General features: G+C 34.6%; 1 protein-coding gene across 1 annotated transcript in view; it reads left to right on the top strand.

The window, feature by feature from the left end:
* Positions 1–1,364: 1,364 nt before the first annotated feature.
* Positions 1,365–15,149, top strand: part of Cow (Proteoglycan Cow) — a 50,507-nt gene continuing 36,722 nt past the window's right edge. Inside the window, exon 1 of the mRNA XM_089632389.1 lies at positions 1,365–1,766. Coding sequence (XP_089488515.1) covers positions 1,662–1,766 — 105 coding nt within the window. The 5' untranslated portion in view covers positions 1,365–1,661. The remainder of the gene's footprint in view (positions 1,767–15,149) is intronic.

Raw genomic sequence — 15,149 nt, 5'->3', positions numbered from 1 at the left:
GATAATAAATAATAACCAATAAATACTTCCGATTGTTATTTTTCGGTGAGTCAGAATCCCTACAGAATTTATACGAAAATCCCTTAATATTTTCTTAAATGGAAATATTTTGGTATCGTTTAAAATGGAAACCTTTAAAACAAATCAGCTTAACCAACTAGTAGTTGAGCGTACTAATGCGTTGGATTCCCACCCAGGTACCGCGAGTTCAAACCACTGCTAGTTAAGTCCTCTATCATTGTATTTGCAACACTTTCAGCTTACACAAAACTGTGAAACATTTTAGTCCTGTGTCCTAAATGCGTGCAATTTTTGCACCTAGCCGAGGCTCCCTCAAAATTCAATATATCATTTTCTGAGTCCCTATTTTCACAGCATTCTCAAAGATGATAGTATGCGTAAGATATTACTTATCGGGGCCTCCTAATGTTAAAAAAATAAATAAAAATCGGTCCCTTGCCGGGCCCCTCACTAAATTTAACACGTTTTATATAAAAAATTAAATAAAAATCGGTCCCTGGCCGGGCCCCTCACTAAATTTGACACGTTTTATATAAAAAATAAAAAAAAATGTGTTTTTGGCGCCAGTTTTAAACGTCTTTTTTTTCCTTTATTTATTTTTTGTTCAACAATTTTTAGGGGTCGGGGCAGCCCGCCTGGTAGCCCCCCTGCCCCCACCCCTGCCGACGCCCATGAATTTAGGTACTTTTCGTTATATTTTTTAAACTTTGCTCGGGATAGCTTAACTTTTAACAGCACAAATTTACTTACAAGGGCGATTCTTTTACCTACTAATAAGTAAATTCTTTACTGAATCACTTGTTACGACCATTTTAAAAATCCAAAATGTAATTTGTTCGCTTTGTTAAAACGCTAATTTTTTATTACTATAAGGTTCCATTTGCTTTCCATTTGGAATAATTTTACCATCATTGAGATCGCATCTAGAATTCAAGAAGAATGTCCGTCACAGCAAACGACGTATAAAGTGGGATCGCAGGTACCAAAAGGTGTAAGGTAATCCTCTAAGAATTGTGAAATGGACACCTTAAATAAAAACAACAATGAGTTGAACCGTTCGGCATTCGTTACACTACTATCTACTTACTACAGTATTCCAAGAGCGGCCGTAATAACGTGTAAGCGGACGGGTAACCCATTCTCGGCTGGAATAAGTAATCTCCTTTTCCCAGACATGCGCAAGAATCTCTCATCGATTGCAGCATGCTCTGGACACGGGTAGGGTAAGCTGTACGGGCTATATAATACGCTATACAGGCTATAGGCTACACTCCCGACTCTACTCTAGTACTAGTGTGTCGTACAGCGCACAGGCACACCGTACACGCATACACGTACACAGACAGAGACACACCACATACCTCCCGCTAGCTAGTGCTGGTGGCTGTGGGATCCCTGCCTTCTCCCACCTCATACTACCTATTACCTTATTATAAGAGTCTGTGTTCAGTGTAGACACATAGCCGTGTAGCCGAGCCTCGCCGCTGAATGTTGAATGCTTCGCTACAGACCACTTTTGTGAGCCCGTCGCGGTCAGTCTGTGCCGATCGTCTAATAAAAAAACGTCCCGTCTTACGGTCGAATTCGTGCGTCGAAAACACCGAGCTGAAGCGCTAAAAAGTGCTCGCAAATCCCTCGGGATGAAGTTTACTTGGACTCTGGTGGTTGTGGGTATACTGGCACTGGCCTCTGCAGACGCCAAGAAGAAGAGGAAGTTCGATGGAGACTTCGAATTCGCGGATGAGGTAATTAGTGATATTTCAATGCCGTTTTGACAAAGCGCTAACACCACGGGCCATATATTGATTTCTGGCGTGAGTTTCGCCACCCCCCTTTTGGCCGAGGCGTACGGCCGAGTCAAACTGTAGGATGACACAGTCACCAAATAGATTAGTTATTTACTTATCCAGGATTATATTAGTAAAGTGTTTGACCGAAGCCGTACATTACCGGAGCCAGTAATGTGAGATCGTGTGGTTTTCTACCTGAGCTGGGCGTACCTAACTCGGCCTCAGGCCACGGGCTACTCCATCTCACATAGAATTTGTTTATCTCCTGTGCTTAGGTTAATAATTGCTATTGACATGTGTGAGAATTAAACAAAACACTTTTGTATTACACTTGCCCCAACAGAACACCCCGAAAAGCTCACAAAAACATCTACACAGATAGTATTTCGGAATGTTGTTGTTTTTAATCAGAAAATTTCTAATAAACAGATGGGAGATATGAGGCTCTTTTTCAAATGCCTTTAGGTTAAGAAAGTTATGTTACTTATTAGGAAGGTACCTACCTATGTCGACCTCGCTGTGCAACTTAATATTCTCAATCATTTTGAATCAAACCAGTTGTCAAATAAATCACTGATACAACTATTTTACACAACAACTCGTAAATAATAATATAATACTTTCAAAAGCGCTGTTAAATTTTGGAATCAATTGTTTTATTTTTTTTAAACATTGGAAACCATTTTTTATTTATCTATACAAAACGTATAGTAGAATAAATTACATAATAGCACTAACGCATTAGACAAGCTATTATAGGTATAAAGCTCTCGAACCTTTTTTAATAAAGCTATTAAAGCAAACTGTGCAGGTAATTGGTCCAAATATAAATATAGGAAGAAACTGTCCTGAAATAAAAGAGATTTTCTGTCAACCCCCTCTACGGAAGCCACTGCGTAAAAGTGGGTAGGTACATAACAATAGACGCCGGTTAATGTAATCAGTAAAATCACTATTTTTCTTGAGCAGACAAAGCGGCGACTCTGTAATGCGAAAAAAGTGTTATGAAAAGTTTTAAGTAAGTTTTATGAAATACACCATTACCTTTTTTAAATGGAGATAGTCCAAATCAGTAAAATAAACAATAGTTGTGATTGTAATGATTAATGATAAATATGTACTTACCATACTTCATATTATGGAAATTAACCAATTCCTAACATACTTTATTAAATGCAGTTTTAAAATATTATCCTCATGATCCTAATGATTATTTTCATATTCAAGATGTATTCATCTTAATTTTATTGAATTTGTAGAAATTCAGGGTTGGATAATGAATATAGGTACATACGGTGTCCGGAAACTCATAGTACTACCGGGAAACAGGTGAATCTTGGTCACATTTGGAGTAGAATTTTTGGTATATTTTTTTTATTTATTTCTGCTTTCACTGCGAGTTTCCGGACACCGTGTATAAGTTTGCTCAGAAAAAAAACGTGTTAATGGTAGTACGAATTAGAAATTTCCCTAGATATAAGTAATAACAATAATTTTGCTTCTAAATTGTGCTAGAAATATGTATAACGTTTTATGTTGAGTTTGTTTCATTTTTTCATATATACGGCATAAAGTGTGCCATCAACAATATTTATTAACGCAATATTTATTATTTATTGCAATATTTATTATTTATCGCAATATTTATTATTTATCGCAATATTTATTAACAATAATTGTCATCTCTATTTTGTATGCATTCGAGCTGCTGTCATTGGTTAGAAAAATAGACCAAGAGCTTTTTTTCTTCTAACAAGAACAGAGGGCATTAGGCCATTAGATCAATTTTATGTTGAAAACAAAATGAACAATGCAACAGAATGGAGAAGGTAAATTCGCATTACGTATTATATAACAAACCATCACGCCATTTTCCCTTAAGGGTGGGCAGGGATGGTGACAATCCACACAACTGTACCTATATTGACATTCATAACTTCATTCCATTTCTTACATACTTACATCGGTAGGTACTCTTCTGTTATCCCGAATCGAGTTGTTAAAAAAGTAGGTGGGTATTTGATCCAATAGATCGTGCAATGTTTTCTTAGGCGTTCCCGACTTCTTCTATCCACTTGCGGGTCATTATAATTCTCCTGTGACTCCTTTCCCCACCCATCTAAGCCTTCTAAGCGTCCCTTTATTAATATTGTTAATAATTTGCATATTTTATGGATCTCTAAAAACATTGTTTTACAAACGTGCGCCTCGGGAATCTCATTTATTTTGCGTTCAAGTCTACTTTTGTTCTTCCTCTGAAGGTTCATGTCTTATTGTCATCAGGGTTGGTATCAGAACTCCAACATGGTATTTTATTATTATTGATTGTATATTGGAAGTGATTAGTCATGTGCATTTGTGTCACTAAGAGAGCCAGTTTTCACATTCTTACTATGCTTATCATATTTATACACTGAATGTATGGTACCGTCATATAATATAACACTTTCAATCTTCATTACGCATCCTCATGCTAATGCGTTTAATTTCTAATAATTGTAAGCAATAATTAGTCGCCTGAAATATCGATACAAATTGAAAATATCTCCCGAGTAAAAATAAATGCCGCCAACGGGAATTGAACCTTGTCTTTTGATGTCCGGTCAGGTTCTCTGATACCACTGAGCTACGTCGGCTTATTTCCAACCCGCCAAATGATTCAATTTGTACTAGTACCTCAATCAACAATTACTGCTTATTATATTTTTTCCACCTGTAAACAACTAACTTTATTTTTGTAGGAAAGGCCTTGTTAGTGTAAAATTTCTCGCTAGATGGCGTCGAGACATATAATATCTTCATTTATTGGTGAAATATTTTCTTATAAACATTAGTTTATCATTAAAAAAATAAAATAATAATAATAATAAGCATTTAATTTCAATGAATTTTCGGTCTTATCTGGCATTTTAAAATAACATCATTTTTTCAACTTTGCTCTCTCGTGCATTCCCGTGAGAAGATAAGGATGATCGATGATCAATGTAAAATGTACAATTTTGCCATAGACATATGAATATTAGTAGACCTGCCCTAAGTGATTAAAAGCGTATTATTCCCCACTCCCCATACCGGTTCCATTGGAGCCGGCTGTGCTCGCGTATGGCCTCAAGTGAAATTTGAAAACGTGACGTCATCATTCTTGTGCGAACTATGGTCGAGGCATCATCGGTTCATTTTACGAAATAACACGGCAAAATGTTGACTTGTACTATGAAAACTTGTAAAAATAGATGTGAAAAAGAGAATAAACCCAATTGTCGTATTACATTCCATATATAAGCATTATTTTACTTTATTTTAAGCATATTCACATCGTATAATATGAATCAGTTGTTACTATCACATCGAGAAACGTCTGGACGCGAAACACAAAGCTGGTTGGTTGCTGGGAAGTAAATTATGAACATTTATAAAAGTGTCTTAACTAAATACTTAAACGAAATATTCGACTCTGAAAATAGAACCGAATTTTTTTGCCGAATTTGGACTTCGCAAATTTGTTCATAACGTGGCGAGTAATTTGCGCTCCCATGTAAAAATGTCTATTCATTCAAAAGCAGATTTTACTTTTAAGAAGTAAATGGTGATATTATAATGCGAGATGCCTATTTACTGTCAGATTGATTTATTGACGAATCACAGTCAGCTTCACTCCCTTCGTTCTTCAACAGTTGATTTTACCCCTCGCCATTATCTTCTCATCTATTAATTCCTATGTCTGTGAATTTTGCCCAATAAATAGTGACGTGACTGGTGACTGGTACAAGAAGTCATTCTTCACTCGACAGTACTCGGTAGAAGTAATATTTTGCTTTGTTGAATATAGTCATACTGCTCCTACAAAGCTTCTTCTGCCATTCTTGCTGCCATTATTGCTGCTATTCCTGCTACCATTCTATTAGTATTTAAGCGGGCTCAACTTATCCCTTACATATTGAACTATTCCAAACGCCTCCGCCCAGATTTTATGTATATCATTATTAACCCTTTGATGTCGGAAATCGAAAACCCATTATTCTGTTAAAGTCATTTATCAATTTTCAACAAAAATGTGTACAATTTTAGACGATGCATCGCGTCAAATAGGTACATTAGCCATAAATATTTACATAATAAAATTGCCAATCTTTCAGAGAACTCTTCTTTGAAAAGATTTTAATACAAACATTGTTTTTCCTTTTCTTCGTCTTCTTTTCTCGATTAGCGTTTTTTTGTATTTGTCAGAGTTAAACGACATAATAATATTTGTATTTTATTGATACCATGCACCTATGTTTACCGTGGGGTTTTTGGACACATTGATCAAAATAATAATCAGCTAATGGAAAGCTATGAAACGAAGAAGAAAACGAAGCCCACTGTTGACGTAGATTTTGAAGTGTATTGGTTCGATTGTAACCTGATTGCCCTTTCAAACTGATTAAATAATCTATTAGGATATACATACTAGTAATATTCTGTTGCATCCCCCCCAAGAAGAGAAATAATGAAACCATTTTACACTAGTATCTACCTAGTTCCAAAAAGGTACCTATTTTTCTAATTTTATATTAGTTAATACAATTCAAAACCAAAATTTCCTTGAAATCAGGAAAATTTTTAATAGGTACCTACTTAAATAGTTACCTTCTTATTTATGTAGGTTCTAGCTCTAGCCCGCCACGCGTTGCTATGGCACAGTCTGTCTGTGTAGATAGAGAAACAATAGCGCGAGTTGCTCTTGCGTCCAATAGATGGCGCTGTTTTACAAAAAGGTGTTGTAATTGCAAAGGTGACATCTGTATCATAGATATATAGAAGTAGATAAAAACAAACGCGTGAACAATCGGTGAAGAACTCTGGGAGTGTTAAGATTTTGAACAAACGAACATTTATATTTTTATTTCAATAGATATCATTTTTCAAATAATGAATTATACAAATTGTCCAAAGAAACGTCACTATCTCAAAGACAATTCGTTTTTCAAAATTTATTCAGGCTTTTAGCTACCTACCATAATATAGAAAAATGCGAATAAGAAAGTCCAAATAAACCAGACGATTTCACATTGAAAAAAATCTTTACTGAATAATCAAAACGGCCACCTTCTTGAACCAGAAACGGAACATACAAACGAATTTACAGACAGGTGAAATGCAAAACGGTCAAGTTAACAGGACTTCTCGACGCTCAGTCAACAAAAAATTACGTGTTTGTTTCTTGAATGAGTGTGGTAATTTCCAAAGTATAAATCTCAGATAAATTCCGTTTGTATGAAGCAGTAAAAATGTCTCGAACAGTGAGTTTTGGAATCATTAAGATTTTTGTTCAAATAAAACTCTAAAATAAAATTGGAGTTTTTACTTACCCCAGTCAAAATATAAAACGTGTTGTGGGCGCGTCTGGTAAGGTGTTTATCTTTACTTCGGTTGAAACGTTTTCAAATATATCGATTTTCTTTCTTGAACAGATAATCAATTTCGTTGGCCACACTGCGGCATAGGAGTCAAAAGGTACATAGAGAAATCAATTTACTTTCACGTCATGGTTAAGTATATTGGTGTCTATTTGGTACAGTTTAATAAAAAGTCCACTTCGAATACTACTCTTACAGCAGAGCTGACTGTTCGTACCATTTTTTTAAAACATTTTTCCGGTCCGAGGATCAAGACCCTAATAGACGTGGCGAAGTCCTGTTTTAAATCTACTGTTTTGCATTTCGTCTGTAAATTTGTTTGTACGTTCCGCTTCCAGTTGGTCAAGATGGTGGCCGTATTGATGGTTCAGTAAACATTTTTGTTTCAAATGTGAAATAGTCATATTTATTTCAACTTTCTAGTTCAAATTTTTTTCAATATTATGGTACCTACCTGCCTGAAGAAAGTTTGGATATAGACTTATTGTCGTTGAGGTAGTAACGTGTATTTTGAAAAATTGTATAATTCCTTATTCGAAATAAAATGAATGTTACGTGAAATATTATTTGCCCACTTCACAACCGTTAAACGGTGGTTTTGTTGCACATTGTACAAAGACTATGCAATTTCTTTTTGTAACTATTACTAATCAAAAATGTCTCGTAATATTGCATTTTGACAGACTGGCGCATCCACAGACTGGCTCATTTTCACGGCAATACGAGTATGAGTAATATGACAGTTCTAATTTGTGGTTTCAGATGTTTGATTTAAAGGATGTTTTTGTTATTAATGTGGGTTATAATGACCAATTCACTACTATATTAGTATAATTTAATATATTCACTATTATTTATGTTATTTTTTGTCAGTTTTATTCCTTTAATAATATCACGTTTGGAAAAAGCTAATTTATTTCAGACATATTATTATTTAATTGACTGTTACCACGTGAACTTTAAAAGAATTTCATAAAAGTGATATTTTGTAATAAAATAAATGCCTTATGCCTTTACACACGTACATATACAGGGTGTATCGGCACGTACCCGACAAACTTTAACCAGCTATTCCTTAGCATATTTGGAGAAAAAAATCTTATGTGCACTTTGCTGTCCGGTAACGTTTTTTTTTAATAAAAAATTATTATTCATATTTTCACCACATGTCACCACTGTTTTACCCTTTGACAAAGTTTGAAAACCCATCTGGCAAATATTTTATTCGAATTCCGTTGAATAATGCACGTGTGTACCTATATTGGCGCACGTTTACAGTCACAACGAAATAGCACGGCACCATTCGTTTCATTTTTAACTATTATTATTTAGTGTGTGCGAAAGAGCGAATACGCTTTTTGACATACTTGCTTATAACAGCTGTTGAACACGAAACGCAATGCCAATGACAGTGATGTAGTGTGGAAATTTTAATTTTTTTTGTTTTTAATTGAAAAAAAAATGCTACCGGACAGCAAAGTGCCCATAACATTTTTTACTCCAAATGTGCTAAGGAATAGCTGGTTAAAGTTTGTCGGGTTAGTGCCGATACACCCTGTATAGACGGATTTAAACAAAATCTACGTTTATATTGTGCCAAAATTAATCCAAAGATTTTTTTTTGGTTATCCTCTGGGAATTATTATTATAATTTTTAATTGTATGAACGAGATAAAAAGTGACGTTACAATTTTTTTGCTAAAATTTTAAATAAAAGGACTGCGATTTTGGATTTTTTTACTATCTGATATTTTCACGTTTCGTTTAATAATAATAATAATTGTATAACTATTCCAAATTCCTGTAATATTCAAAAATCTGTTAATGAAAAAATAAGAAAATACACAGATCTAGGAAATTAAATAAAAAGAATTTGGCATTCTCAAACTATAAAAATATTACCATTAAATTTGTTATTTCGGCTACTGGCATTATACATAGCTAATATCTCATTAAAAATTTAGGCGTATTAGATTTATCAAAAAATTTATATATAAAGATGCAAAAGTCGGTCATTTTGAATGCATGTAGGATAACGAAAGATTTTTTAAATATTTATATTGATGGATCAGTAGGATTTATAGGCCCTGTTAGGAGTTCTACCAAGCCGAACCCTCTGATATGAAAATATATGGAGTCGGTGAATTATTTTCCCATTTGATCTCTGGTGAGTTTTGATGTGTTGTTCTTGTATTGTTTTGTATTTATTTTGCTTATATAATGCGCTTGCATAATGATGATTGACTAGATGATCATTTGTGGAAAAGTGTGTGGAAGGGTTTAGTTTTTCCTGTGGGGAAGATTTAACCCGGACATAAATCGGAAGTATATAAAAAAAAGAATTTATTCCAGAATGTATGCAGGGATAGAGCAATGCAATACATTCCATATTTGAAATAATATACATAATAAGAAATAAAAATTATAATAAGGTAGGTAATAACATAGGTGATTCCGACAGGCACAAAAAAGCTGAATTTAAGTGAAAAAAAGATAAAATGTAAACACAAAAATGAGTGTGAACAGCCGTTTATGGGGGATATTTGCACATCTCCCGTCTCCAGAGGGCCATCAGAGGGGACTCCATCCAGGCAACCATGACAGTGATGATTTTGTTACATGATTGACGTAGTCTGCGCCATAAGCTTCCCATGTGATGGCGGAGAAGCGCTCTGAAAGAGTGTACTCGTCCCTCCAGGAACATTTCCGTGGCGCTGCAGTATCTCGGTAGGCGGAATAGTTGTCGATAAGCATTATTGTAAGCGACTTTTAGCTTATGCCATTGGGATGCTGTGTAATCCACCCACAGTTCTGACGTGTACAACGAAGTGCAAAATGCGTTGAAAAGTATCTTTTTAACGTTTGTACTGCAAAAGTGAAAACGCCTTGACAGCATACCTGCTCTATAACGGATATCGCTCTTCTTTGCCTTTCCATATCCTCGATGTCTTTCAGGTCATTTAAAAATGTCTGTGATTAGCTCTTTTTTCAACATTTTTAATGTTTGAAATTAATTTTTTGACCGGTCAGTGGTTGAGTGGGCATAGCGCTTGGGTCTCACCCGAGCGTCGCGTGTTCGATTCCTCGGCTGGCTAAGTCCTCCATCACAACACAAGCAACATTTTCGGCTTTCTGTGGTGGTAGTAGGAGATTTTCAAACATTGTTGGGTTATTCGTAACCCGGGAATGTTTGTCTTTCTTTAAAAAAAAAAAAAATAAAAAAAAAAATAAAAAAAAAAAAAATAAAATAAAATAAAAAAAATAATATTAAAGAATATTTCATATATAAAAATCTAAAAGGTAATTTTATCTAATTTCCAAAATGGTATTTGTTTTACGACAGTAGGTACCTACAGACTTTTAGATAACGAAACACGCCCACGTCGCATTTCTTGTGTCATTATTTATTCTATTCATAGCCACAACAAAGTCATGATAATGCTCGAGATGTGGCGTTTCTCTCTTCTATGTCTTCCATCAATCTTATCCTGCTGGATTACAAGCAGAGATATGCTTTATTTCAAATAAATCCATTTCAAATGGAAATGCAAAATGCAAAATGGGTATTTTACATTTTGCATTTTAAATGCTTTTCTAAAAACCATTTGATTACTTTGTCACACGTGAATTTCTACGAAATAACTGGGTCTAGGTAATACTTATGTCAATGCATTGCTAATCTGCCACTCATATAAATTTAAAGAAAAGAAATGACGTCGTAGGCATTGATGGTCATATTGGTCGATGGTTGTAGGTAATTCTCTTATTTATCGTGCTTGTATTTCTTATGTAATTCCGTAGAAATCCAATTGTAGAAATAAGCATTTTGCTTCGAACTTAAGTATTGTACATTGTTAGATTGCAATCTTAGTGAGTAAGGCGGCTAAGGTCTCGTGAAAAACTAATTATTATTCCAAAGGCTGAATGTGTATAAATATAAGGGGACCTAAAGACCTAGGACCTGAAACTGTTAACCTATAAATTTCCATTTGTAGGTTAACAGTGACCTTTCGCTTTTTGTGAACTACTCACGCCATCTTTACATTCATTACATCTTGCGTGACTTGCTGGATAAAGTCTATTTTACTTAGGTATGCCTAACTAACTACATTGTATTATAAAATTATAACGAGTGGTGTCTTCTAAATATATTATATTACCTTGTTACAGAAAACTATTTGCAAGCTGACAAAGACGAAAAGTTAAAGTTTTTACAAATGATTTCAAATCGAAGAGTACCTACCAAAGAGTATTAATTTCCTGTTGTCTAAACTATATTTTTACGTATGACGCTCGACATGGTTTCCGACCTGTTTCAGCTTTTGATAAAATTGTGATCAGCCCGTACCCAAGGTTCGTAGAAAATGTATTTAAGAAGGTTGGTTCATTCAGGCACTTTTCGGAAAGAATTAACGCATCGGGCCGCTCGCAAGCTCGTGACGTATTTAACAAGGTTGTTTCATTCAGGCACTTTTCGGGAAGAATTAACGCATCGGGCCGCTCGCAAGCTCATGACGTAGATCGAAGTCCAGTTGCCAAAAAAAGTCCGAAAGGAACGATCTCTTTCACTTTTCACTAGGTATATCAAATTATTTATTGGTAAATGTAATTTAGTTTCCTTAGTTATGCAGTTATTTTTGTACATAATAGTCGAATTAAACTAACTTCATGGTGTACAGTAGTGAAAGGTAGAAAAGGGTTGATTGAATGAAACAAATACTCATGTATGATAAAATTAGGCTATGTAATGGCCGAAGAAAGGGTAGTTAGGAGAATGTATGACGTAGAAGTGAATGGTATACGGAAAAAACTTACTAAGATAAAATATTGCTAATTTATTAAGAAAATCTTTAGATTATTCGTAATCCGGTTAAAAACAGGAATGCAGACCTTTAAAGAATGAATTGATATATTTACTAGTAAACTTTCAGTAAAGCACGAATGTTTTATTGCGATGTGTTCATAAAAATTGTAATATTTTTGCATGTCGTCATTATGTACATATTATTAGGACAAATTCAGGTATATGAAGACATGTTCCGACATATTATGAATTAAATAAAAGTTTATTGGGAAACGGCCTGCAATCCCGTTTTTAACATGATATTAATAAATAAGGAATACTCACTTTTCTTGGTTTGTCAATTTGAATGTCTTCAAAGGTAAAATTACAAGGCGCTAATAAATACCACTGCAAATATTCCACGGATTTTTCCCTTTTATTCAGAACATTAGTTTTAATATAATAATTAGTATAATATTACCAACGCATTATAAATAAATCATCGCAAATGCATTCTGGGTCGCTTAACGCCACTTGCATTGCAGTAAATTCTTGTCAACTCAAGTCAGGACCTTGATTTTTTTGGTGTAAGCCTTAATGATTCTTTTCAGTCATTACGAAAGTAATGTTTTATATTAATGTGGCAGAAATCGCGAACTCCATCAAAACCTTGTTCCTGTCTTGACTTGACATTATCTTTATTGTATGTGTGTCCTATTTTTGTCATAGCAGTAAGTTTTTAACTAACCTGTATTGTAACATTTCTCCTTGTATTAAATTCGTGTACTATTTAATGTGTTATAATTGGACATGTTCCGTCAGTAGATAAATAAATTAGGTACCAGTGAAAAAAGGATTTTTAGCTACTCACGACTTTCCAGCCAATCACCGTGTAACGTTTTAGAATTGTCTTCTTACCTCTGCAAACCTTACTGGCTTACCTTTGGTTTGTGTTACTTAATCGTCCCGCGGCTATGCTCGATTTCTCAGGCGTGCAGTCCTCAACCCAAGCATCATTGTATTGACAGGTTTTTTAAAAGAAACAAGTTATTTTTAGACATTGAAGTATACATATATATTGTTGATTTTTATGGACAGGTTATACAAGTATAGTCCCTACCTATATCGGCTCTATTATCGTTCGAGGATGTCAACGACTTAAAGGGGGATTCCGTAGTACGTTACTTGGTGATTGTAGTGGTTTGGTGTTGAACCCGCGGTGTGGTGGACGACGCCGTGGTGACGCCTAGGGCTACCTTAGCCCAGTGTGGGAGCCGCTGGCTGGGGTGTCTCGCACTGTGTCCGGGAAGTCCGAGTAGATAGGTATTTGTAAAATGTTCATCACTGCACAAGCTTGTTACTATGGTACCGTTCAAGCACTGTGTCCGAGAGGTCCGATTAGATAGGTATTTGTAAAATGTTCATCACTGCACAAGCTTGTTACTATGGTACCGTTCAAGCACTGTGTCCGAGAGGTCCGATTAGATAGGTATTTGTAAAATGTTCATCACTGCACACGTTGTTGGCAAGCCGTACCGGTCTATCGTTATTTGCGCGGGAGCTTGTGTTGTTAGTATATCGTATGATCTAGAAATCGCGCGCTAGTCGGGATATCGCTGCGGCTCCGCGTGACCTACTTCCTTGGGCTTTCGTACCTAACTGTCGTTAACGGGTGCATTTCTTTGTTTTTATAGTCTCGATGGCCTACGTGCGTATGGCTCCCTAGCGACGGTCCGGAAGAGAGCGGTGTGTGAGGGGTTTCCTGTCCGAATCGTGTTGTTATGCCATTGAATATTTGGTGGGCACGTGTTGCGGGGTCCGGGAGAGAGCGGGGGTGAGGGGTTTCCTGTCTTCCGTTGGCCGTTGAATTTAATACATTACACTATCCCCCTTTTTCGGAAAAATAAAAAAAAGAAAAAAAAACATTCACCTACATAAGAGCCAATACCTAAACCAAAACTAGAAGTTAACTGCCTAAGAGCCAGCTAAAGTAAAAGTTGATTGAAAAGAACTAGTTACAGACTACATAAACAAGAAGAAAACTTAAATGTTACTTATAATTAACTTACGGGTAAGTACAGAATACAGAATATAAATGTGAAGGTGTGAGTGTCCCTTTTTATGTTTAGAATCTAAATGTGATTACTAAGGGAAATAAAAATTTGTAAATAATAAAGACTAGTGTGAAAGTTGTAATGCAACCACCCAAAAAATGTGTGAGATGGTTTGTGCTGAAAGCGATGAGAAAGTATAACAGAGCAAAAAGATTAACTAATTAGGTTGTGATGTGGCTATATTTGAAATTTTATAAATTAGAAATTATGCAAAAGAGGGAACTCTTTACAAATCGTAATTGAGTTTTGTTACGAAAATAACAATTATTAATAATAATTTATCTTATACAACTATGACATGGACGAATGTATGAGCCTAAGATTATCACTATTATTTATTTGTTTATAGAGTTTGAACAACATGAAATAAGAACAAAGCTAATAATAATGAAGCAAGTGTTACTACTTGAATTTGACCAGACTAAGGTCTAGAAATCATCGATAGTACGGTGTAATTATACAAAACAAAACATTTTTTTTATACTGAAAATGATAAAAGAAAATCAAAAATTTGTTTTAAATTTTATAAACTTAGGTTTATAAATTGTTACAAAAAAAACTATTCGCCATTGCTGAGTTTTTTATACATTGGAATCATAAAATAAACTTTTTGCTAATAAGGATAACAGGTGACCTAGGGGGTCGCTTATAAACATTGAGTCTAGTGAAACTGGTTATTTGGATGATTTGTCCATTCAACAAGAACCAAAAAGAAAAACAAACAAAGAAAAATTTAAATAATAATAATAATAACAATACAATTGAAATACAATAGATTTTAAGGAACTGAAAGTGTCGTATAAAATGATATCACGTTATTAATGCAATAAAGGTCAAACACATAACCAATTTAATTGTCAGTTTTAATAAACTGAAATTATTACAAAAAGGTTCCACGTTATTAAACGTAATTAAAACCATTTATTTGTCAGTTTTAATAAACTGAAATTATTACAAAAAGGTATCACGTTATTAAACGTAATTAAAACAATTTAATTGTCAGTTTTAATAAACTGAAATTATTACAAAAAGGTATCACGTT

This window comes from Hesperophylax consimilis, chromosome 6 (genome assembly GCF_061612785.1).
Source record: "Hesperophylax consimilis isolate HC1 chromosome 6, BYU_Hcon_1.0, whole genome shotgun sequence".
Taxonomy (NCBI): domain Eukaryota; kingdom Metazoa; phylum Arthropoda; class Insecta; order Trichoptera; family Limnephilidae; genus Hesperophylax; species Hesperophylax consimilis.
Note: the sequence above shows the minus strand (reverse complement) of the source record. Positions and strands in the feature narration are given on the sequence as shown.